The sequence below is a fragment of the Varanus komodoensis genome, unplaced genomic scaffold, assembly GCF_004798865.1.
Source record: "Varanus komodoensis strain SLA01 unplaced genomic scaffold, ASM479886v1 scaffold81, whole genome shotgun sequence".
In the NCBI taxonomy this organism is placed as follows: Eukaryota; Metazoa; Chordata; class Lepidosauria; order Squamata; family Varanidae; genus Varanus; species Varanus komodoensis.
Genome location: NW_025336495.1, coordinates 351997 through 374718, shown reverse-complemented (window position 1 = coordinate 374718; position 22722 = coordinate 351997). Strand labels below are relative to the sequence as shown.

At 59.2% G+C, this 22722-nt stretch overlaps 2 protein-coding genes across 4 annotated transcripts in view; one reads left to right on the top strand and one right to left on the bottom strand.

Annotated features, from left to right (window-relative positions):
• Positions 1 to 15186, top strand: part of BAZ1B (bromodomain adjacent to zinc finger domain 1B) — a 33452-nt gene extending 18266 nt beyond the window's left edge. For all 3 annotated transcript variants that reach the window (XM_044456116.1, XM_044456114.1, XM_044456115.1), the window contains exons 8-19: positions 537 to 675; positions 1438 to 1580; positions 1923 to 2034; positions 3064 to 3162; positions 3886 to 4060; positions 4743 to 4928; positions 6849 to 6996; positions 7788 to 7935; positions 8446 to 8558; positions 11722 to 11876; positions 12919 to 13022; positions 13452 to 15186. In XM_044456116.1, coding sequence (XP_044312051.1) covers positions 537 to 675; positions 1438 to 1580; positions 1923 to 2034; positions 3064 to 3162; positions 3886 to 4060; positions 4743 to 4928; positions 6849 to 6996; positions 7788 to 7935; positions 8446 to 8558; positions 11722 to 11876; positions 12919 to 13022; positions 13452 to 13821 — 1892 coding nt within the window. In that variant the 3' untranslated portion in view covers positions 13822 to 15186. The remainder of the gene's footprint in view (positions 1 to 536; positions 676 to 1437; positions 1581 to 1922; positions 2035 to 3063; positions 3163 to 3885; positions 4061 to 4742; positions 4929 to 6848; positions 6997 to 7787; positions 7936 to 8445; positions 8559 to 11721; positions 11877 to 12918; positions 13023 to 13451) is intronic.
• A 5365-nt stretch (positions 15187 to 20551) lies between these two features.
• Positions 20552 to 22722, bottom strand: part of FZD9 (frizzled class receptor 9) — a 2847-nt gene continuing 676 nt past the window's right edge. Inside the window, exon 2 of the mRNA XM_044456086.1 lies at positions 20552 to 22688. Within this exon, the coding sequence (XP_044312021.1) occupies positions 20943 to 22688 (1746 nt within the window). The 3' untranslated portion in view covers positions 20552 to 20942. The remainder of the gene's footprint in view (positions 22689 to 22722) is intronic.

Sequence of the window (22722 nt, the reverse complement as noted above, 5' to 3'; positions counted from 1 at the left end):
TGTAAAAGCCTTCCCAGCCATGTCCTGCACAGCTCTGTGTCAAAGCTCAGGGAACCAGGGTTCAGATTTGATGCCAGGAAGCACTTCCGGACGGTTAGGACCCATCGGGCGTGGGATGGGCTTCCCCGGGAGGTGGCTGAGGCCCCATCGGTGCAGGTGTTCAAGGATAGGCTGGACATGCGCATGGTGGGCATGTCATGAGCACAGCCGGCTGGAGCCAGGGGTCAGACTAGGTGACCTGGGAGGCCTCTTCTGACTCTCTGTGTTTCTGTGTAATCTCTTTGAATGCTGTTGCTCTCCTGGCTCTGTGTGCTGAGCGGGGGGAGGGGGGTGCCCTGCTCTTAATCCTAAAGGCTGCCAGTCCCAGCTGCACCTCTAAGCAAGCACTGCAGATGGTGGGGAGAAGTGGCTACCTTGGTTTCAGACTTTGAAAGTGTGGGTGGCTGATATATATGCAGGAGTCGCTGACAGAGGAGAGTAAAAAAATCTGTGGAGAGCTGATGGCTTTTATTCCTTTCTGATCTGATGTCCACCAGTAAAACTTGAGAGGGAAGCAGAAGAGGAGAGAATTCGCAAGCACAAAGCTGCAGCGGAAAAGGCCTTCCAAGATGGTATCGCCAAGGCAAAGCTGGTCATGCGCAGGACACCCATTGGCACAGACCGCAATCACAACAGGTGGGGAACAGGGCTGTGTGCGTGTGTCCAGGCAGCTGCCACAAACAAGGCTAGGCTTTGTCCGGCTGGGCCACTGTTGTCTGCTCCAGCTAGCTTTGTGGGGTCAAGGTGTCTTTGCTAGCGCAGGCCAACATTCCATTGGTCTAGCTGGAGATACTGGAACCATCTGCTGCAAGACAAGGTCTCCACCTCTGAGCTCTGGCCTGTGGGTGGCCTTGTGTGAGCCCAGAGGCCCTCGGTTGGCTCCGCAGCTTTTATCTCCATTGGCTCAGTTGCCCTGTGTGTGACCCGTGGCCCTCTTCTGTCCGGGGAGCCGGTTCCCTCTGTCCTGTGCTATGGGGTGAAGCGAGTGAGGGCCACTTGTGCCTGGATGCACCAGCAGCTGGAGACTTGGCTGCCCATTTACCACCCCAGTTGCTTGGGCCTCTTGTTTCTTTAGACCCATTTCACAGAGATCCTCTTTTTTTCCCTGCCTGTACTATGAAGGCAGTGTTCCCTCCACCCTGCCCATGGCCTCTGCCCTTTTCTGCATCACACCTGCTTCCTGCTCTGTTACTTCTTGCAGCCCTCAATCAGCTAAGTGCCGTCTTGAAGTAGGCCCACTGGGGTGTCCTCCTGAACTTGGTCCCAAGTGCCATTCTGCAGTTCCCAGCTTTTCCTGGCGAGTCAGAAAGCTTAATGTAGCCACTGAGCCTGTGTTCACAGGGTGGGTGCAAGGTATGGAATCCAGCCCCTTTCACATCTAACCTGTGTTTTGTTCAGGTATTGGCTCTTTTCTGATGAGGTACCAGGTTTATTCATAGAGAAGGGCTGGGTTCATGATGGCATCGATTATAGTTTTACGCCTCCAAATGAGGAAGAGGAGGAGGAGGAAGTGGATGAAGATGATGACGACTACCAGCAAGGTGAGCCCAAGTTCTCCTGTTTCTTCCCGGTCAGGTAACTGCACGCCTGAGTTGTGCTTGCCAGTGCCACCTGCCGAATCTCTTAGAAATAAGGAAGCAGCAGCAGGTCAGTCCTTAATCAGCATTTGGTTAGAAGTAGGACTTGGTGACTCAGCTGTTCCCAAGAAAATCTCTGTGCAGTTGAGCTTTGCTCACATAACACACTGCACACCCATGAAGAAAACAGTCCTGCGACCCACATGCCTGGCGAAAGGCAGGCTTTGGCTTGGTTGCGCTTGGATACGGTAAACAGAAGCCCTGGGAAACGGGCTTCCTTTTTAACCATGATTGTGATGCTTACAGAGACACAGGAGACACTGGTAGAAGGCAGCGTTTTGAACACTCCGCAGGGGGTCCTGCCCATTCCAGAAATCCCCGTTGAGACCACAGTGCCCAAACAAGGACAGAACCTGTGGTGAGACATTTCTCTGTTTTGTGCTTGTCAGCAAGCATTTTTTCCTGTCAGGAGTAGAAATAGGGGCATGTTCAGCCTGCGTTCTCGCTGGGGCTTTGTGAGGAGGACGTAATTTAAGAGGGGAAATGTGAGACCGTCAGCCTTTGTGGTGCTGCCCTGGATGGCTCTGTCAGCCGCTGGGCCTCAATGTGAAATGGTTCTCTCGCGGTGTGAAAGGCAACAGAAGCACACCGGGCTTGGGGAGCGCTGCTTTAGCGTAGTGCTCAGCTCTGTCTCTGCCATTTCATTGCTTTCAGAACATTCAGAAAGAGTTTTTCTGCCGAGTTTGGTTACTGTTTGCTGTATTATAACCTCTTAATAACTAGGCAATCAACCTTTGAGCTTTTGGAATCTGCCCAGTCTGTTGCAAAGTACAAGACTTTAAGCTGAAACTGTTTTATTACGCTATTATATGAAAGAAATGGTGGCTTGGTTTTGTAAAAATGCCGAACACAATGGCCTTTCATTGAGCTGCTGCATGGCAGATACTTCTGCCAGCTTGCAGGTTGTTTTCCCTTCACCACTGTCTCTGCTGTGGCCTCTCCACCAGAAGGGGGCACAGACACTACTGGGTGTACACAGGATTTGACCACCTTGCTTCACCTGTTCCCAGCTGTTGATGTTGCTCTTTTTCTTCTGGCTCAAAGTAAAATGTAATGAAAAGTAAGTGTGTGTGTGTGTGTGTGTGTGTAAAATGAAAATTTAGGTGAAAATATAAAGCCTAAGTAAAAAAGCACTGTAGTATACTTCAAAAAAATTTATAAGATTTGAATATTATGAAGCAGTTTTGTTCTGTGTAAATCACCTCTGGGAACTTTTTGTTGAAAAGCAGTAAGTATATAGCAGGGTGTGTGAATGCACAAATAAAACTGTTGTCTGGGCTGGTGAAAAAGGCTGGAAGGGCGTTAGGTCATCTTCTGTGCTGCCTGAATGGCTTTTATTTTACTGCATGTTTTCAGTAACATTGAGTAGATGTATGATCTCTTCCAGGTTCCTCTGTGATAGCCAGAAAGAGCTGGATGAGCTGCTGGCTTGCCTGCACTCTCAGGGTATCCGAGAGAGCCAGTTGAAAGATCGGCTGCAGAAGAAGTGAGCTCTTGCTTTGGGTTTTCGTCCAGGTTCCCTGATGTCCGCTTGGTGGGGGCTGCTGAGCTAAGCCAGGGCAACAGAGGGAGAGATTGCTGGGCTTCTGGGGCCTGTATTCTGCTTGTGCGGATTTGCCAGTTTTGCTCCAGTGAGTTGTGTGACACACACTTTGGAGAAGGAAATGGTTTGTGAGAGAGCTGACAGATGTTTTGTGGGAGGGCAAAATTGCCGACTGGGTTCACCATTCTGTCGCCAGGTAGACTTGGCCTCCTCTTGGAACACGCGGCGATCTTGCGTGTAGTGAAGCAGGTGCCGCGAGAGGGCAGGACGCTGCTTTCCTCCAAGGGCTGCTTCCTGCCTCGTAGCTTTGCTGGAGAGGTATTTTAACTCGCCCCGCTGGCATCCAGCCGAACCTGTGCAAGGTTGTAAATACCTCTCTCGTCCTGTCCAGCCTGCCTCAGATCCTTCAGAGCTGCATCAACCACGGCTGTTGTCTGGCTTTCCTGACCTGGTGCCTTCCAGGTGTGCTGGACTGCAGCTCCATTAGTCCCAGGACTGCTGGTGCAGTCCAGTCATGAGTCCAGACGGCCCCGGGATGGTCTTGTGGCTGGGAACCGGGTCAGCAGAACTCGAGAGTTAAAGCAGCATCTCGAGGCTTCTGCCTGAGTTCATGAAGCAAGTTCAACTCGGCCTCTCCATCTGGCGCTGTGCACTCTCCTCTCGTAGGTACCAAGACATAACACATTCCATTCACTTGGCCCGGAAGCAGAACCCAGGCCTGAAGTCCTGCAATGGCACCCAGGAGCTCCTGAACTACTTGCGCAGTGATCTCATTGAAGTTGCCACTCGGCTGCAAAAAGGGGGCCTGGGGTACATCAACGAGGCAGAGTTTGAAAGCAGGGTGAGCTGTGGTGTGGAAAGGTGGCAGGGATGCATGGCCTCTGAAGCAGCCGCGTTGATGTCATGCCAGGGGATGCTTGGCTGGCACCGGCCCGTGTCTTGAGCCATCTCGTGATGCTTCACATAGGCTGGAGGGGAGTTCGTATGTATGCGTCTTTGGCTTTAATTACACGAAAGTCCTGAAGCCTGCTTTCTGGAAGCTCTGCTGTGACAGACGGGATTGCCATGAGCCACCAAAGGGGCGGCGGGGGGGGGGCGGTTGCTTTGATCTGAAGTCGTGACGAATAAGATGTCCTCTAATGTCTGTGAAAGTCCCTTGAAGGATTCTTGCAGCCAAAGGTGCCTAGGAACCCCTTCTGGATGTGGCAGAGGGAGGTTGAAGTGCTGGTTGGTTTGCTTGCAAGGTGCTCAGCTGGAACCCTCTGATGTGCCTTCGTGACTTCTGTGCGAGGCTGCGGAGGCACCAGGGATGGGACCGTTCCCACGGGCTTCTTGGAAATGACGGAAGCTCTGCTCTTCCCGTGTTACTGCCTAAGATCTGCCATCCTTGATCCATGCTCTTGTTAGAGAGGCGCCTGTTGCCAATTTCCCCCATGTGTTTCCTAAGGTATTATGGTTAATGAAAGCTCTAAACTGTACGATGAAAGCGAATGATGATAATGGATTTGTGACTCCTTGACCAGGTTTGTTCGCTGGAGAATTTGAAGGATTTTGGGGAATGTGTGGTTGCCCTCCAGGCAAGCGTCATCAAGAAGTTCTTGCAAGGCTTCATGGCCCCCAAACAGAAAAGGAGGAAGCCTCAAGGAGAGGATGCGGTCGCCAAGGCTGAGGAGGTGGATGAAGAGAAGAAGGTGGCGGAAGAAGCTAAGGTCTTAATCGTTGCAGAGAAGCGCAGAGAAACCCTCCCAGCTTGCTTGAGATGGCTAGTGCACCTCTGCGTGCGTGGGGGAGAGGGACCCGGGTTCTGGACCCCGCTCTTCTGCCAGAGCCAAGGTGGAAGGGGAGGAGTAGCCACAAGCACTTGATGGGTGGGATGCTTATCAAAGGCCCCAGCCTTAAGTGTGACTGCAAACCTTATTGGAATCAGGGAGGCTTTGCTTTCAGGTGGAGAAATTGAGGGCTGGGGCAGGAACAGGTCGATTCAGCATTTCCATTTCTGCTGGCTTTTTAGAAGCAGAGAGTTCCTTGCGGATTACTCAACCAGCTTCCAGAATCAAAGCAGAAAGCACTCTAGGAAGAAAATATTTTTCCGTGTTTCTTTGCTGTTTTTGTTCTTCCGGAAAACTCCACTGGCAACAGCCCTTCTTCTTTCCCCGAGGCCTCTGTGCAACTGCCCCATCCATGCACGGCCACTTGCTTGTCCCCACTTGGCCTGTGGTAACAGTGCCTGGTGCTGGCCTGGCCAGGGGCAAGCCAGTGTGTGGCTGCAGGGAGCAGCCGTGGTAGGATCACGGGCCAGGAAGGGGCTTGCTGTGCCCTCTGCTGTCCCGGCTTCTGGGTGGACAGCCTTGGATCTGTTTTAGTTCTGTGGTCTTGTGACGCCGTGGAGGCGATGAGCAGTACTCTTCATGGCTGCGGGGTTCTTGATGTGCCCACGCCCTGCGGCTCCTGTGTTTTGAATCGAGGAGGCTGCTGTGCTCTGGGGATGTCAGAAAAGGTTCTCCACTAAGAGAATGAGGAAGGGGAGTGGAGGGTCGGGGCCAGTCATCCTCAGCCGCTCCTGTTCGCAGTTTGGCACTGTGGCCAGTTACCTGGTCTTGGGGTCCCCTGCCCACCTGATGCTGACACTTTAGGTTGGAAGGCACAGGTACCCCCCGCCCCACTCCATAGAACTCGAGAAGCCCTGCATAAAGTTGGGTACTTTATGCAGCGGAATGAGAACTGGCGGGAGTGTGAGTTGTCTTGGCCAGGTGTGCGAGTGGTCCTTGAGAGAGCAGTGTGCCCAAGAGGTGTTATGAGTGAAGGGGCAGGAACAGAATGAGCTGGTGAGTTCCCACAATGCTCAGCTGGGTTTCCTTGGCCATCCTGTTCACTGCTCTTCCTCCGGCTCACTGGGAGGGACATATGCAGCTCTGCAGGAGCTGGGGGGTGTTGTTTGGCTCCTGAGCTGCTGCCAACCACAGAGCTCTCAGCCAGTCCCTGGGATGCTTGGTTTCTCTTGGTACAAAGGCAGCTGCCTGAGTCCCACATCCTCACGAGTCTCCGCCACGGCTGGCACATGAACACCCTGTCTCAAGCACGGCTGTCCATTTGAGTTACTGAAGCAAATAACACGGATGGAGCCAGCACAGTTTGCTGGCTGGCTCGTCCTAAAACTGCAGATTGGTCACTACCCAGAAGCTCACTGAGCCCAGATGCTCAGGGACTCTTTGTGTTCAAGGAGCTGTGGCAGCTTCACATCCCGGCCAGGCGCTTACTGAGCTTGGCTGCAGATTGGACACAATGCTTCAGAGCTGTCACTAGAGGGCAGCTGAGGCTGTTCTCTGGTTTTGTTGCTGGAACTCTGTGCCTTCCAGTCGATCTGTATCATAAGCAGCTGAAGTTTTGCTGTTTGTTTCTCTTTGATGAACAAGGATTTGGTTTTGATGATAAAATCGAGAACGCTGCCAGTTTCAGGCTAGCCATGTGGAGCTTGTTGATCAGGAGTTATGGGTCTCCACGGGGTAGAGGCGAAGAATGTCTTGTCACTGCTGCCTCAGTGATGGCGATTGTGAGTCCCAGGAATGGGTCATGGACCATCTTCCTGAGTCCTTGGGAATCTTGCCCTATGCCGGTTGTTCTGTCACCAGGTTGCTTCAGCTGTGGAGAAATGGAAGATGGCCATTCGTGAGGCACAGACCTTCTCGCGCATGCATGTGCTGCTGGGCATGCTGGACGCCTGCATCAAGTGGGACATGTCGGCAGAGAACGCCCGGTGCAAAGTGTGCCGCAAGAAAGGTATCACTCTGGGCGGGGGGCAGCAGCTGGGCTTCCCGTGGCTGCCTGTCCTGTGGAAGGGAGTTGTGTGGGGCTGCAGGAAGCGGCTGCTTGCCCACCCCCCATCCTGTCAGAGTAAAGGGTGCCACTGGCTGGCTCCTTGCAGGCCTTGGCTTGCCACACTTTGGCCCACCGTTCTCCCGGGTGGTCTACATGGCACACACACCCTCTTTTCCCCGGTGCCCTTCAGTTGGTTGTGATGCGGAATAGCAGTCCCAGAAGAGCCATGGTGAGTCCGACCCAGGGGGCCTCTCTGGTCTAGCTTTCTGCCCGCACAGCAGCCTACCAGATGCTGCAGTGGGAAGCCCACAAGCGGGATGTGGCAGCCACGATCCCCAGCGGCTTGTATAAAGTTGGCAGGCTGCTCTGCAGTGAAGCGAGGAGGAAAGGCTGGGGAGTGAGTGAGCCTTCACTCCCGCAAACAGGGCCTGTTGTGGGAAAGCGGAGTTGAAAGGGGACTTCGGGGGAGAGGATGGCTCGGGAGGCAGAGCCAGCAAGGCTCCCCTGAGTGTGGGGGGCGGTGTCCAGGAGAGGTGAGCCACGGGAAGCCGAGCAGGAGACCTGCCGCAGCCCCCGGCAGCGAGACAGTGCGCAGGAGGTGCGCAGAGTCTTCAGGTCAGGCGCAGCGAGAACGGGGGCGTGGCTCTCCCTCTCTCTGAACTGCTGCAGGCTGGCGGTTGGTGGCGCGGCACGGTTACCGTGTCCGAAGCAGGGCAGCGTGGTCAGTGCAGCGGTTGTTCCTTCCGCTCCAGGTGAGGACGACAAGCTCATCCTGTGCGACGAGTGCAGCAAAGCCTTCCACCTGTTCTGCCTGAGGCCTGCCCTCTACGAGGTCCCGGAAGGCGAGTGGCAGTGCCCGGCTTGTCAGCCCTCCGTGGCCAGGCGCAGCTCTCGGGGCAGGTGAGGCGTGTTCCACGTCGGGGCAGTGGGCGTCTGCGTGGCACTGGATTCGCCTCCTTAAGCTCAGTGCCCAGTGCTCCGGACCCGAGCCAGGTGTGCCAGTCTCCTGCGGCTGGTGGGGATGCCCTGGGTTTCCAAAGGGGAGACTTGAAGGCAGCCTCATCGTCTGGTGCCCTCCTGGTAGTTTAGGCTCCAGCTCTCTGCCCACCTTTGCCTGTGCTGACTGGGGATGATGGGACTTTGAGCCCCACACATCTGGAGGGCACCAGTTGTGTGAGCATATTTTAAGGGCGGGCATTTGGCTTTCTGCTGACATTTCCTTGGGCCTTTCATTTAAGAGCTTCCCCCGCAAGGCTGAGCGTCCTCTGTCAGAAGGCGGGTACTTCCCTTGTCCTTTCCCTGGATGTAGCACAGAAGGGACAAGGGACGCCTGCTGCTGCAGGTCTGGGGTCTTAGAGCTGGCACAGCTGGAGGGAAAGCCAGGCATGGACTCCTGGCTCTGTCTTCTAGGAACTACGCCGAGGACTCGGTTGAAGAGGAGAGTGAAGCTGGCGAGGAAGAATCGGAAGAGGAGGAGGGGGAGGAGGAGGAGGAGGAGGACTATGAAGTCGCTGGATTGAAATGTACGTCACATGAAAACGTGGGGGGCTCCAGCTGTCACGCCCAGCCCAGGGCTTTTGGGGTTGCGGGTGGGTGAGTCCCGTGCTGCGATTTCGGGGCACAGTAGCTTCCCTGCAAAAGCAGCGTGCCTCGCTGGCAGTCTGGGTTGCGGAGTGGTGGGCCAGGCCCCTGCTCGGTGGTGGGGCCTGGGCGAGTGGGCGTGGGGCTCTGGAGACCCAGAGCGGGCGTAGCTTGCACGGTGGGGACGGGGGCTTGGCTTTGCCAGGTGCTGGAGTGGCCGCAGGAGTCCCCTGGCATGTGCAGTGGAAAATGCCTCAGTTGCTGAAATTAGTTCTACCTGTTGTTGATTTGCGTGGTCCTTGGTGAAAGCCTTGAAGGGCTGCCCAGTTGCTGCTTAAATGCTCCAGAATAGTCCTGGACTCAACCGTTTTGGACCCTGCATTTTACTCGTTTTCTTCATAGCCTGCTTTTTCCCCTTCCAAGGAACTCAAGGCAGCTTACATAATTCTCCTCCTGCTCTGGACACGCACCTGGTGGGCATGTCGTGAGCGGAGCCGGCTGGAGCCAGGGTCAGACTAGATGGCCCGGGAGGCCCCTTCTGGCTCTCTCTGTTTCTGTGTTTCTCGGTCCTGTCCCCACAACAACCAGCCGGTGAGGGAGGTGGGCTGAGTGCCTGTCACCGGCCAAAGTCAGCCAGTTGGCTGCATGGCTGAGCGGGGACTGGAATCCAGGTCACTGAGGTCCGGTTGCGCACGCGGAGCCACAAGGCCACGCAGATGGCGCAGCGCGGCCAGGCAACGTGCTTGCCCTGCCCTGGGGCCGTCCGAATGCTGCCTGGCACCCCCAGCGCTGCTGTGACAGTGCAGGGAGAGGCAGGTGCCTAGTCCCTTCTGCATGCAGACCCCCCCCCAGTGCTGTGGGGGGGCCAGCCTGCTGCATGGCCAGCGTGAGGTAGGGGCAAGGCACAAGACACTCTGGCCAGCGCCACTGTGGACGGGGACAGAGCGGCAAAGCCTTTCCTCGAGGTGGGGGCCCCCGGGGCCTGGGCTTCCTCCACAACAGAACCCTTGGTTTTGCCGACTGGAAGGCCTGCACCTCGTGTTGACTGGCCTTCCCGTTCCCCCTGTGCATGTCCCCGTCAGCCGAAGCAGCTGGTTGCTCCCGTGGCCTTCATGGCACATGCCGACTCGGGTGCCCGGAAGATCTCCTCCTCCTGCTCGGGTTAGTCCCGCAAAGCCCCTTTTAGACCTGACCTGTGGCTCAGTTAGGGATGTGTGAGGAATCTGGTCTGCCGTGCAAGCGGTGTCCTCCTCCCATATACTTAATTTTCAGCCTTTGTGCTGATGTGGGAGAAGGCCGCTCATTGCTCGAGCAGACTGGCTCTTGGCTCAGCTCGCTTCCTGAGGCAGGGCTAAGCATGAGAGGAAGTCCATGAACTGAAGGTGGGCTTCAGTTTCTTGGTCACAACATTCTGTTGCAGTGCTAGCCTCGGCCATCTGCTGCAGTGAGTGTCTTGTCCGTGGATTCTGTGAAGCCCTTCCCTCTGCTGGCCGTAACTGTGCTGCCTCTCCCATCGAGGAGACGGAATAACTCTGCGTGTGCACGCACGCGCATCGATTCATTGTTTCCCAATGTCACAGACTGCAGTCACGCCCACTGCCTTTTCTCACAAGGAAACTCAGGTCCATCAGTTTGCTTAAGTTCATATCCGCTGGCTTTCTTTGTGATAATTGTCTAGGCAGCAATCATAAAAGCAGTGTGGGGTGAGCCATCCGGCAACTCTGCCATCAGTGAGGAATGGCGCTGCATTCTATGGCCACTGCTCTCTGCTGGCTGGGTTTCGGGCAGCTATGGGTCTCGCACTCTCTCCCCCCTTAATTTCTGTAGAACTTCCAAGATGTTGTGTCCTTTTTCCTTCCCCTACGAGCTCAGCCAGTCGCTTTCCACTGAGGAAGCACAGGCTAGGGGAGTGATTTGGCCGAGGCCCAGGGCCATCTGAAGCGAGCCCCTCTGGCAAGGCCCGTCAGCATGCGAGGTTCTGCTCGGAGGAGGCCCCTCCCACCTTTGAAAGGAGGCTTCTGTGCTGTGAGCCTTTGTCTGCACTTGAGGTCTGTTCGGACTCCTTCCTGCTGGCCTGGCTAAGCCCAGGGATGCACGGCGGCTAAAAATAGAGCTGTCAGCCTCAGTGCTGAGGCATCTAGCCAGGGCAGGGTGCTGAAGAGATCTCCCTGTTTGGCAGTGTCACCGTGAGCCCTCGGCACAGCCGCGATCCAGAGCGCTCTGGCAGGGAATGTCGGGACTGCTAGGTATCTAGCGCATGTGGCCAGTCGGCACAAGCGGGAGTGGCCTCAGGCAGGCTCGCTGCAATGCTCTGCCCAGAGCCCGGAGTAGGCGTACGGAAAGGCAGCTGGCCTGCCAGGGGCCCCCCCCCCCCCCGCAGGGAAGCTGGCTTCTGAGGAAGGCCAGCTCTGCTCAGCTGCTGAAAGCCAGCCTCTCTCCCCGATGGGAAGCGACCGGTGGAGGGCAGGCTGCGGGGGCTGTGCGGCTGCACTTGGGCGAGCGTTCGGCACGCAGGCCACCGCCTGCAGCTGCACAGCTGCCCTGGCTGCGGCACAGGCCCCTTGCACATGGCTCAAGCACACGTGCTGTCCCGTGCAGCAGGCAGGTGTGAGCCTGTGCTTCCTGGGGCCATGGGGCTCGTGATGCTCGGTGCCTTTTCCTCGCCACAAGCTGTCCTGGCCAAGCTGGAGGGTGTGGCAGAGCCAGGGGACCTTCCTGTGGCGAAACGGCAGCGCCTCAGCCGCGTGGGCCAGGGTGGCCTGCCCCCAAGGGGACCGCAGCCTGCCTGATGCCTGTGGGGAGTCCAGGTTCAGGCTGGGTGTCCAAGGTGCGGAGAGTGTGGGGCCCTTGGTCAGTGCAGTTTCGGACAGGGCTCCTGCGGACAAGGGGTGTGCTTGCAAATCTGCGGGTCCCTTTCTCTGGGGCCACGTAAGTGCTTCAGGTCTGGTTCTGCTCTGTGGAGGCATCTAGAGTAGAGCCGCTTGTCGGAGCGTGTTGCCCCTCACAGGGAAGGGGCGCAAGCACAGAGCCGCCTCTTTGCCCCTGGAGCTCGTGGTGCTCCCTGCTCCCCGTATCCACTCACTGAGTGTCCCCTCTGGTTTGCAGTGAGGCCCAGGAAAGCAGCCAAGGGGAGACAAGGGGGCATAGCTGCGGATCCCCCGAGGCGGGGCCGGCATCAAGGCAAGAAACGGACGCTCCCTGTCCCCCGAGGGTCCCGGCAGCAGCCCGCAGCCGTCAGCGATGCCAACATTGATGAGCTGGTAAGAGCCGTGAGGTCCAAGCTTAGTAATTCTGAGCAGGACAGGCCTCTCCCGGTGTCCCATACAGAGAGTCCCCTGCCTGCACAGGCACCGCCGCTTTTAGTGTCGAGCACCCATCCTCTCCTCCACTGCCCTGGCGACTGGGCAGGTGGTCCAAACTCTCCAGGCAGCAGCCGGGGTTCTCCTGTGAAGGCAGGGCACTGTGTGCCTCGTCGTGGCAACACGCACAGCCCACACCCTCTCCAGGGGGACCGCGTTGCCGTGTGGCATGACAGGAAGGAATTTGCCCGGCTTGCGTTTCATGTGGCACTTTAGAGAAGAAGGCTTCCACTTCTCCGTCCTGCTTGCCCCTGGGCGACTGGAGCCGCCAGCACATTGTCACTTGAGTGGGAGCGCCACCTGGCTCCCTCTTGGTCAGGCACGGCTCTGCTCTGTCCTTTGGGTTCCGGGTGTTGCCCGCTTCCTCGGGATGCGCAAGGCTTCGTGCCCTTCTTGGCCACTGCACAGGCTTGTGCCTCCTGACCTGCTGTGTCCTCTCCCTGGACACAGGCCTGCTTCTCCCTGGAGGAAGCCACTCGGAGGCTTGCTTTGCACCCTACTGGGCTGCAGTGAGGCGCCTGGGATGCCGCCGCCATGATTCTGCGTCCGCCTTGGGGCCCTTCTGGCTGAGCCCGTGCCGGGCTGCCTTGGCTTCCCGCGGAGAGGCGCTCGGCTGCCTCCCAGGTGCTCCTGCTGACCCTCTGCTCAGGGTGTCAGCCTGGGGAAGCATGAGAGGAACGAAGTGCTCCTGGGTGCGAATGAAGGCTTGGGAGCAGCCGCTCTGTGTTGCGCCTGCAGCTGGGAGGAGAGCAGCGGGCTCTGGGAACTGCAAGCGTTGCCGAACAGAGGGTGGCTGTTCCCGGCCAGAGACCTGGCAGCCGAGTCGGCTGGCCTTGGCCCTTGTTTCTGCCAGAGGAGGAGGGTGGGAGCAGTGGCTCTGATGGCTGCCCTGGGACAGCCTGCTGGGCTCCTCCGCCTCGTCTGACTTGGCCCCTGTGTCCAGGTGCTTCAGACGAAGAAGATCTCTCGCCGGCAGGCCCTGGAGTTGCAGAAGTGTGAAGACATCCTCAGCAAGCTGGTCAAGTACCGCTTCAGCTGGCCGTTCAGGTGAGGCCGCCGCAGCAGGCGGATGGGCCGTGTGGACAGGACTGCTGCTGGTTCCTTCCAGCTGCATAGCTGGCGCTGCTGCTTCCCCTCAGGAGGGTGCGTGGTCTGAGGCGTGCGGCCCTGCCGCTCGTGTCCGCATCTCGGGTGGAAGGCAGCCGGGAACTGCGAGTGGCCTGAGCAAAGGCCCCGTCCGGCACAGGGTGGCGAGATGGCCCTGCGTGCGGGGTGTGCCAGTGCCCGGCAGCCTGCACTGCGGCTCCCGCTCTCCCCTCTCCGCCGCTTGGGCCCCGCCGTGTGTGCTGCTTGGGCCGTGCGTGGAGCGATGGCGCCGGAGAGGCCCAGGAGGGCCCAGGCGGAGGAGTGCGCGGGGCGGGCCGGGGCGGAGGGAGTGCCGCCCTGAGGATAACCGGCCCGTGGCCTTCCTGGCAGGGAGCCCGTGACCACCGAGGAGGCGGAGGATTACTTCGAGGTGATCAGCAGCCCCATGGACTTCCGGACCATGCAGAGCAAGTGCTCCTGCGGCAGCTACCGCTCCGTGCAGGACTTCCTCTCCGACATCAAGCAGGTCTTCGCCAACGCCGAGCAGTACAACCAGAACGGCAGCCACGTCCTCTCCTGCCTCGAGAAGACGGAACAGTGCTTGATAGACATGCTGCACAAGCAGCTGCCTGGCCACTCGTACACGCGCCGGCGGTGCAAGCGGCCGCTGGCCCCGCCGAGCCAGGGACTCGAGGGGGCCGACGGGGACAGTGATCCAGAAGCCCTGGAGTACTCGAGGGGGCGGAAGAGGAAGAAATGAGGGGCGGAGGCCCCGTCGGATCAGGCCTCCCGCAGGCTGCAGCCAGGCCAGCTGCCCCGGTGGAGCTGGGAGGTGCCCTGTCTCCCCCTCCGTTCGCTCTAGTTTAACGCTCAGCAGCTTCTCAAAGAGTGCGCGTTCCACTTGGAAGCAGACAGGTGGAGCAGTGGCTCCTTAGCAGTGCACGGACCACGGGTGGCAGGGCTGAGCGAGTGGGCCGGGCTGGAGGGCTGCTGCCTTCCCCTTCTCCATTGTCCTCTTGGCGAAGGACGAGAGCCTGTGGGCCACGGAAGGATGTTTGTATCTAGGGGCCACTCGTGGCGTGGGCCAGCACTTGCTTCCCTGGGGCAATCACTGTTCACCAGCATCTCTGCAGACCAGTTTGGGCGACGGGGTTCCCTCCCCCTCCAGCCTCTTCATTTTGGAGTGGCGGGGGGCTTGCTCCTTCCCCCTGTGGGAAATAGCGTGCGGTGGATCCTGCAGCTGTGCTCGGGATGAGGAGCGTGGCTTCTCTGACTTTGTAATCCCCTTTTTCTAGTTCGGGAAAGATTCTCATTTCCAGCAGTGACCCCTGTACAAAGAATGCTTTGTAAGATACAGCCGTCTTGGCTTTGACCATGTACTGTACAGTTTATATGAGGATGTGTTTGCTTTATATCTTCCCTGCCCCTCTATAAACCACTTGTTTTTTCTTAGATAAAGTAGTTGGAGTTAACCCAGGGAAATCCATCAGGGTTGCACACTTTGTAGACTTGCTCTTGGCACCTTTTATAATCACGCCCTCTCCACCGGCCCCACTCCCCTCCTCGTGTTGGATTCCGGATCAGGTCGGAGGCGGCTCTGGCCCCGCACAGGGATGGGGCGAGCCCTGTGGCAGCCTGGCCCGCCTCGTGCGGCTCTGTGTGGTTTCCTTTTATCGTTGCCCTTCCTGCATTTTGAGGAGCGTTTTTCATTGGTTTGGGACATAAGGATGCCAGATAATGAACAAGGCAAGGGTTCTCGTGCCACTTCGGCGGGTAGTGCAGCAAGTGAGATGGCCGTGCGAATCATTTCTTCTTTGCGGGAATTAACTTCCCCGGGTCGTTTCTGCCCAAATATCTCCAGGTCTCCAGTTCCCCTTTAGGCCATGTTAACTGGCTGGCTGTAGCACTGAGGCCAAAAAATTGTCCACCTTCTCATTCTCCAGCATTTCCTTTGTCGAGGTTTCTTTCTTTCTTTCTTTCTTTCTTTCTTTCTTTCTTTCTTTCTTTCTTTCTTGGCAGCCTCTACACAACAAAAAGGGGAACTTTTTTAAATTTTGTTGTCTGAGGGAGGGGTATTCTGCTAAGGGCTTTACTTGTAATAAATTGGAAATACAAACAAAAACCACCACATTTTCTGCCTGCCTGTAGATTCTGGCCTTTTTCTGGTTTACGTATAACAAGGTGAGGTGCCGGTTGGAGCGCTGCAGGAGCGGTGCTGGGACACGCCAGCTCCTGGCAGCACGCCAAATTCTGGCAGAGGGGGGTTGCTGAGCAAGGGAGGCCTTGGTGTCGCGGAGGCTGGCGTTTCCGTGCCCCCGAGGTTCTCTCCCCACTGCTTGCCGGCTGTGCAACAGCCATCCTGACATGCTGTCACTGGAGAGCTGGGCTGAAACTCCAACCCCAGCAGAGCTGAGGAGATCGCTTGCCAGATGATCGGCCAGATGCCAGGGGTGGGAAGTGCCTGCCTTGGGCTGCAGCTGCCATCTTCTGAGCCTCCCGTGCTCTGTTCCATAATGCCCAGGAGCAGCCAACAGGGGGCAGCACAAGCCAAGGGCTTCTGCACGGTGTGTGCCACTACCACGCAGAGGGCGCCGGAAGGCACCCTAGAGAAGTCGTCTGCCACTGCCCGGCTTCCGCTGGTTGTGGAGACTTGCCCTGAAGCATGGGGGCCCCTTCCACATGTCGGGCTGTCCTGCCCGCCCGCAAGGAGCCCCGCGAACCGAGCTGGCCCAGAGAATGAGGCTGCAGGATGCATGTGCTCTGCTCCCCCTGTGCACACCGGCAGCCCTTCTCCAGTTCGCCCTCCTTCACGTCAGTAATGACAGAGCTCTCCTCTGGCATGTCTTAAACACCATCCGTTTTCTCCCTTTCCAGGATGCTTCCCTCTGTCCAGCTTTCACACGTTTCACTAGTGATCCGGAAAATACGAGTGTGCATAAGGCTTGTAGTTCATACCTGGGCAGCCCAACTTTCCTTCTAGGCTCCATGGCCGACATTCTTGCTCCAGGTGCGCACCAATCCCACTCTTTCCTGCAGCGTGCGGCCCCGGGATCACTCCTCTCCTCCTCCCTCAAAGCAAGGTCCCCAAGCACAATGGCAGAGCTGGGGGTGGGGGGAGGAAGCCGTCAATGCCCCCCTGCTGTCAACGTGCAGTCTCCCTTGGGAAAATAGCCAGATGCTTTGTCGCACGACTCGCTGCCAACATTTGCCTGGAGCCTCCGATCAAGGGCAGCTGGAAACATTTGGGTGGGCTTGTTCTTGGGCAGTGAACACAGGTGTCGTCCAATACACCTGAGAGCGCTGGGCTGGGCTGGGCTGGGCTGAGCAGGTGTAACTTCACCCAGCACAGTTGGAAGACCTTCCCTATGTCCAGGAAGGGCAAAACTGCTGGTTCTGCCTTTTGTCTCGGTGGCAGTTTTGGGGCATGCCACTTCCATCGTATGGGTCTTGGATCTGGAGCCGTCTAGCAATTTACGCTTAACGAAGTGTCTTCGCTCAGAAAGCTGAGATCTGGTACTTTCCCTCTAATCAGGCACCTGAGTATGGCAGGCTTACTTGAAGTAGCTCAGTGGAGGAACTGATGTGAAAATCTGATGACGGCAAGGTGGCTGAGGACAGCGCCCCGAATCCGCAGAGGTGCCTTTCAGGCCCCCCGTCTCTGCCAGTGAAGGTGCCCGCATCAGTGGCCTGCTAACAGGCCCTACACTGGAGGAGAGGCTCGGTGCGGGCTCTGCACGAGGGCAGCTGCTTCCGTGTCCCGGACTTCGCACTCGCACTCTCTTCCTCCACTGAGACCAGCTTCTTCGTGGGTGATGGGGGCACCTCCCGAGGACCAGCCATTAAAACTGGTTGCCAAGGGGAATGGCAGGTGAAGAGCCTGCCAGGTTGGGCAGAGAAGGTCTTGGACCCTCGTGCCCTTCAAAGGAGGGAGCTGTTTTGCATCGGGAGCCATCTAGAAGACACACACACAGTGTCTCGCTTGGGGCAGGGGAAACTAGGGGGAAAGGAGGGGGCGAAGTGCTGCGTGCGGGTCCATTTGTTTTGCTGCAGGGGGCGGAGTGCCGGAAATGACCTGGAGAAAGCTTGTTTGCTCAGACTGCTCCAGCAAACAGATGGAAGGGTGAGAAGGTTTAAAGAAAGGTGAAATACAACCACCTTCAATAATGGAAGAATATGCTGGCAACATTCATTTTCCAAAGACTCCTGGTGCAGTCAGGTTTGAGAAAAAGGCACTTTGGACAAGCTTCTCTGACTGCGTGACACCGCCCAGAACAGTTCCAGCATGCAAAAGGGGCTGATCCCAAGCTGAGCCTGTTGCCATGCGAAGTGGAGCTGCCCTTTCACCCTAGTCCGCACTGAATTGCTTCACTTCCCCTGGGGATGGGTGTGGGGAGGGAGGCGCATTGGCCGGCGCCCTGGTCTGCCCATTTTCGGTGGCTCCTGCGTGGCCTGACACCCTGTGCACCTCCCTTCAGAGACGCCGAGTCCAGCAGAGGCTGACGATCCGGGCACTCCTGCCTGGGAGGCCGGGCCCCTCCGCAGCTGTCCCCCTGGGAGCTCCCTGCCGCGGAGGCGCATGTCTCCGAGTGCTTGCGCTTGGCCTCTCGCGCGCACTGTGCGTGGTCTTGGCGAGGCAATGGCAGAAGACGCCCGGTGCACTGGGTTAGCTAAGCAGAGCAGCGGAGGGACGGCAGTGGGAAGCCGAAGCAGTGGCTGCCCCGGTGCGCCATCAAAGGCGCTGCTGCCGGCCCGGCAGTCGCCACCTGCCTTGTAGGTGCCAAGGGAGCTCAAGGGATGCCCATGTGCCAATGGAGGCATCTCTCGGATTTTTGCTGCTGGCAGCAGAAGGGGCTGCCTGCCCATGCTTTGCCCTGCAAGGTCGCCTTAAGTGCCAGTGACTGGGCACATGCCCACAGCAGGAGCAGAAAGAGGCACCGCTGGCGGGAGACGGGACTGGGGAGGTGGCTCAGGTGCGCTGCACTGGCTGGCATGGAGGCTCCCCCTAGAGCCAAGGCGTTGTCCGTGGTCAGCCCTGGCGTGCTCTGCCAGGCCTCCAAAAGGGATGGCAGCAGGCGCCACCCCGGCAAGCCAGGAAGGGGGCAGGCCAGAGCTGTGGGCCATCGGCTTCGGTGTTTTGCTTCCAATACTCTGGGAAGCTGCTGGTGAGAGCGGGAGCTACCCGTGGGCATTTGCCAGCAACAGGGCATTCAGGGATAGATACCCCCTGAGCATGGAGGCTCAATTTTGACTAGTGGCAACTGCTGATCCTCCTTTCCACCATGAAGTTGCCTAACCTTTGGAAATGAATCCCTCTGACCTCAAGACTTAGTACAAGTTGGGGGACAGGGTCATTGTAGTCTGCCCGGAATCGAGTTCCCTGGGGACGGCCGACTTCCACTTTTGTGGGGGAAGGAGGAAAACTCAGTTTTGATTTATGCCTCTATCAGAGCTCCCTCCATTGCCGTTTTGCTAAGCTAATTAGGTGCAAACGTTGCAACCAGGAGGGAGTCACTCCAGTTCCCTTCTCCCGTGTGTATTCTAGCTCTGCAGTGAACTTCCCTCCCTTGAATCCCCTGATCCAGGCCTGTTGCCTTTTGTGGGGGTGGTGGGGGGGAGAATTAAATTCCTGGCCACCTCGGGGAGCATAAGGCCAGTTTCCAAAAGACGGAGGCGGGGGGGGGGGAGGTGCAGGGATGGAAGGCAGGATCCAGCTAGTTCCTGCAACCATTCTGAACGCGGATCAGTAATGAGCTCGAAGCTGCAAGCCGGGAGGGCGCCTGCTGCCCAAGTCCAGCTCTGTGCCCACAAGCTGCCGCCACCGCCACCGCCTGAGCCAGACACTCCCCTCCTCGTCCCTGGTGCTGCCTGCCAGAGCCTCCCCGGCGTGTGCAGCCAAAGGCTGCTGCAAAGGGCCGGCAAGCGCCTGCCCCCCCAACACATTCCCCTCGGGCACGGCAAGGGCAGCAGGGTCTTGCGGAGCCTTGAGAACCAGAGCCCTGTGATGCAGGGCCTCCGGGAGGCTGGCTGGATGCGGGATGGACGCAAGCTGCGTGCCCCACTGTCGGGGCTCTCGGCATCAGGGGAGACTTCGGCACACTGTGCCCCCGACGAGGGAGGGCCAGAGGGGCAGGATCATTCATTGCCAGACCCCCTGGCTGCAGGCAGGCCTGGGGTGGGGGAGGGAGAGCCAGAGGAGATGAGCAGCTGCCCCCCAGGAGGGAGGCCGCCTGCCCGCCCGCCCACCTGCCCCACAGACGGGCCCACTGCTCTCCCGGCAAAGGGTCCCTGCAGCACCCCCCCCCCGCGTTTGCTCTCTGCGGCTGGCTGCCCGCCAGCCCCTTGCCAAGGCCTCGCAGGAGGGGGGGGGTCTGCAAGGAGCTTGGGCCCCCTGCATGAACCGCGGGGTGGGGGCAGCAGGCACCCTCACAAGATCACCAACCTCAGTCCCTGGACCCGTAGCCAATGCCTGCTGGGACACCCGTGTGAGGGGCCAAGGCGACCCCCTTGGCACTTCGCCACAGCGCGAAGGGATCCGGCAGCAAGGACACGGGGGGCTGTGCTGGGCCCAGGCCAGGCCTCCAGTCTCCGTGGCCAAGCCCTGCTCTGGGGGTCCCCAGAAAGAGAGGAGGGCTGTGCCGCACCCTCCCACCACATTCCCCAGCCTGCCGCCTCCAGCACTGAAGGGAAGCCAAGGACCATTTCCTCACCATGATCCGCTCCGACACGCCCAGCTCCTGTGGCCCCTCAAGTCAGTCCTGCTAATCCGGAGGAAAGGGCAGCATAGTGGAGCCCAGTCCCCCCCCACCCCCCCCCAGGCAGAGCCCTGGCAGCACCTCCAGGCAGGACCGGGAGACAACCTTGGTGCGAGGCACGCGTGGCCACTGCCGGCTGGCCGGCATCTCCGCTGGAGCCCCCGCGGAAGCTGGCTGAGAGGCTTCCCGAGACGGGGCCCTCTGGACATCGCTGGCCCGAGCGTCCCAAGGTGCCTGGCGGGCGCCTGCCTGCCTGCCTGCCTGCCTGCCTGCCTGCCGAGCGGAAGAGCAGCCCTGGCTGGCCAGGGCCTTCGGCACAGGCAAGGGCGGGCGGCAGAGCGGGACGCGCAGGGTTGGCAGGCGGTCCGAGTCTGGTCAGTGCGCTGACGGGGCAGTGGGGGCGGCTGGGACGGCCTTGGCTCGGCCAGCTCCAGGTCTGTCACTCTGCAGCCGGGCTGAAAGTATTTTGGGAACTTCCCGGCCTTGTTCAAGCTCAATCTTCCCACCACGGTGGGACAGCAAGCAGCCTTCCACGAGGCCGAGGAGGGGCCCTCCCTGCGCGGGAGCAGCAAGGACCGCTTCCCCCACCCCTCCACTGACCTGGGCTGCCTCTTCTTCACAGAGCTCCAGACTAACATGGCTATGCCAGCCCTCCCCCACCCCTCCCCTCCCCTCCCCTCCCTTTTGGAACAGCTGTTTCCAAAGCCTCTTGAATTCCTGCAAACAGTACTGACTTCAGTAGAAATAACACAGCTTAGGTTTATTGGGTCTTTCCCCACTTCTTCCATTTCTTCCAACTAATGATTTTGCTTTAAAAAAATAAATTACAGAATTAAATAAACTTGGGACAAATCCCCTCCCTCTCTCCTCCAAAAGAAAAATGTTAAAATAGTTACTGGATTTTGGCAACAGAGACATCCAATCCACCATGCCAGAAAAAGGAGCTGCATCTGGTGCGGGCTGCTCTGCTCCCTGCTCTCTTCGGGATCCTCGGACGCAGGCCTGATAAAGTTGCCCCCAGAGCCCCGGATTACCGCCTCTCCCTTCCCTCACGTTGCCCAACCCCCCCCCCACATCTGTTTCTGGCCGCCGCTGCAGAAGGACTCCTCTGCCGGGTTCCTGCCCTGTGTCAGACGTGAGTTGGGTTGTCCAGGTAGGGGTCCGCCTTGCTCATGTGCAGCATCACGGTGGGGGCCTTGTAGTGGCAGTGAGCGCCAACACAGGTCACCCCACTGCAGGGCTTCCCCCTAGTCCTCAGCCCCGACTTCCTGCTGCACAGCCCCTGCCAGGTCTGCAGGGTCTTGGAGCTCCACACCCACACCCCGCTGGTGATGCCCACCACCAGCGACATGAAGATCTTCAGCATGAAGATGGCCACGGTGGGCACCGAGGCATCCAGGGAGCAGTCGAGGCTGCGGCGGCGGCCCGGGAAGGCCAGGCAGCCCTGCTCCGCAGCCCGCAGGCTCCAGTAATCCACATTCAGCCGCTCGTAGAAGTAACAGATGATGACACAGGTGGCCGGGACAGTGTAGAGGATGGAGAAGACGCCAATCCGCACCATGAGCTTCTCCAGCTTCTCGGTGTTGGTGCCGCCGGTCTTCATGACCTTGCGGATGTGGAAAAGCGCCACGAAGCCCGTCAGGATGAAGGACGTGCCGACGACCAGGTAGCATGACAGCGGGACCAGGATGAAGCCCGTCAGGGCGGCCCCGTCCATGCTGCCCACATAGCACAGCCCTGTCAGCTCGTCCCCTGCGACCTTCCTCAGGGTGAGGATGATGATGGTCTTCATGGCCGGGACGCCCCAGGCAGCCAGGTGGAAGTAGCTGCTGTGGGCCTCGATGGCTTCATGGCCCCACTTCTTCCCCGCTGCGAGGAACCAGGTCAGCGTCAGGACAACCCACCACAGGGAGCTGGCCATGCCGAAGTAGTAGAGGATGAGGAAGACGAGGGTGCAGCCGGTGCTCTCCAGGCCCTCCTGGATGACGAAGAGCTCGCCGTTCTCCCGGTCACAGGCGATGTTCTCGGCGCCCGCCACCGAGCGGATGAGGAAGGCCACCGAGTAGACGTTGTAGCACATGGAGAGGAAGATGATGGGCCGCTCCGGGTACTGGAAGCGCTGCGGCTCCAGCAGGAAGGTCAGCACCGTGAAGGCGGTGGAGATGAAGCAGAGCGAGGCCCACACGGCCATCCAGATGAAGGCGAAGTCCTTGTCGCGCCGGGACCAGAAGACGTCGACCCCGGGGGAGCAGCGGGGCGCGCACGACAGGCTCTTGCTCACGTACTGGAACTTGTCGCGGTTCTCGCAGCCCGAGGCGGCGGCCGTGGCGGGGCTGCCGGGCCTGCCCGCCGGCTCTCTGCCGGGGCCGGGGCCCGCGGGCCGGGCGGGCTGGGGCGCCACGGGCAGCATGCCCTGCCCGCCGCTCTGGGGCTCGGCGGTGGTGGCGTTCTCGGGCGCCTCCATGCACAGGGCGTGCGGGTCGTTGCGCGTGGGCAGGCGGGCGCAGTCGAGCGCCTCGGGCCAGCCGAAGTGGAAGTGCTCCATGATGGGGGCGCAGCGCTGGCGCGCCTGCTCGCACATGGGCCGGCAGGCGGGGATGCTGCTGGAGACCTGGTCGGTGCACATGGGCGCGTAGAGCGAGCACAGGAAGAAGCGCAGGTGCCCGTGGCAGCCGTAGGCCACCAGCGGCGCGAACTCGTGCAGCTTGAGCGCCGCCTCGCGCTGGTGCTCGTGGCCCAGCAGGTTGGGCATGCGGGTCAGGTTGTAGCCGATGCCCTGGCACATGGGGATCTCGATGGGCTCGCAGCGCCCGCCGCCGCGGCCGCGCTCCGCCTCGAACGCGCCGCCGCCGCCGCCGCCGCCGGCGCCCAGCAGCTCCAGCGCCCAGCCGGCCGCCCGCAGCGGGCCC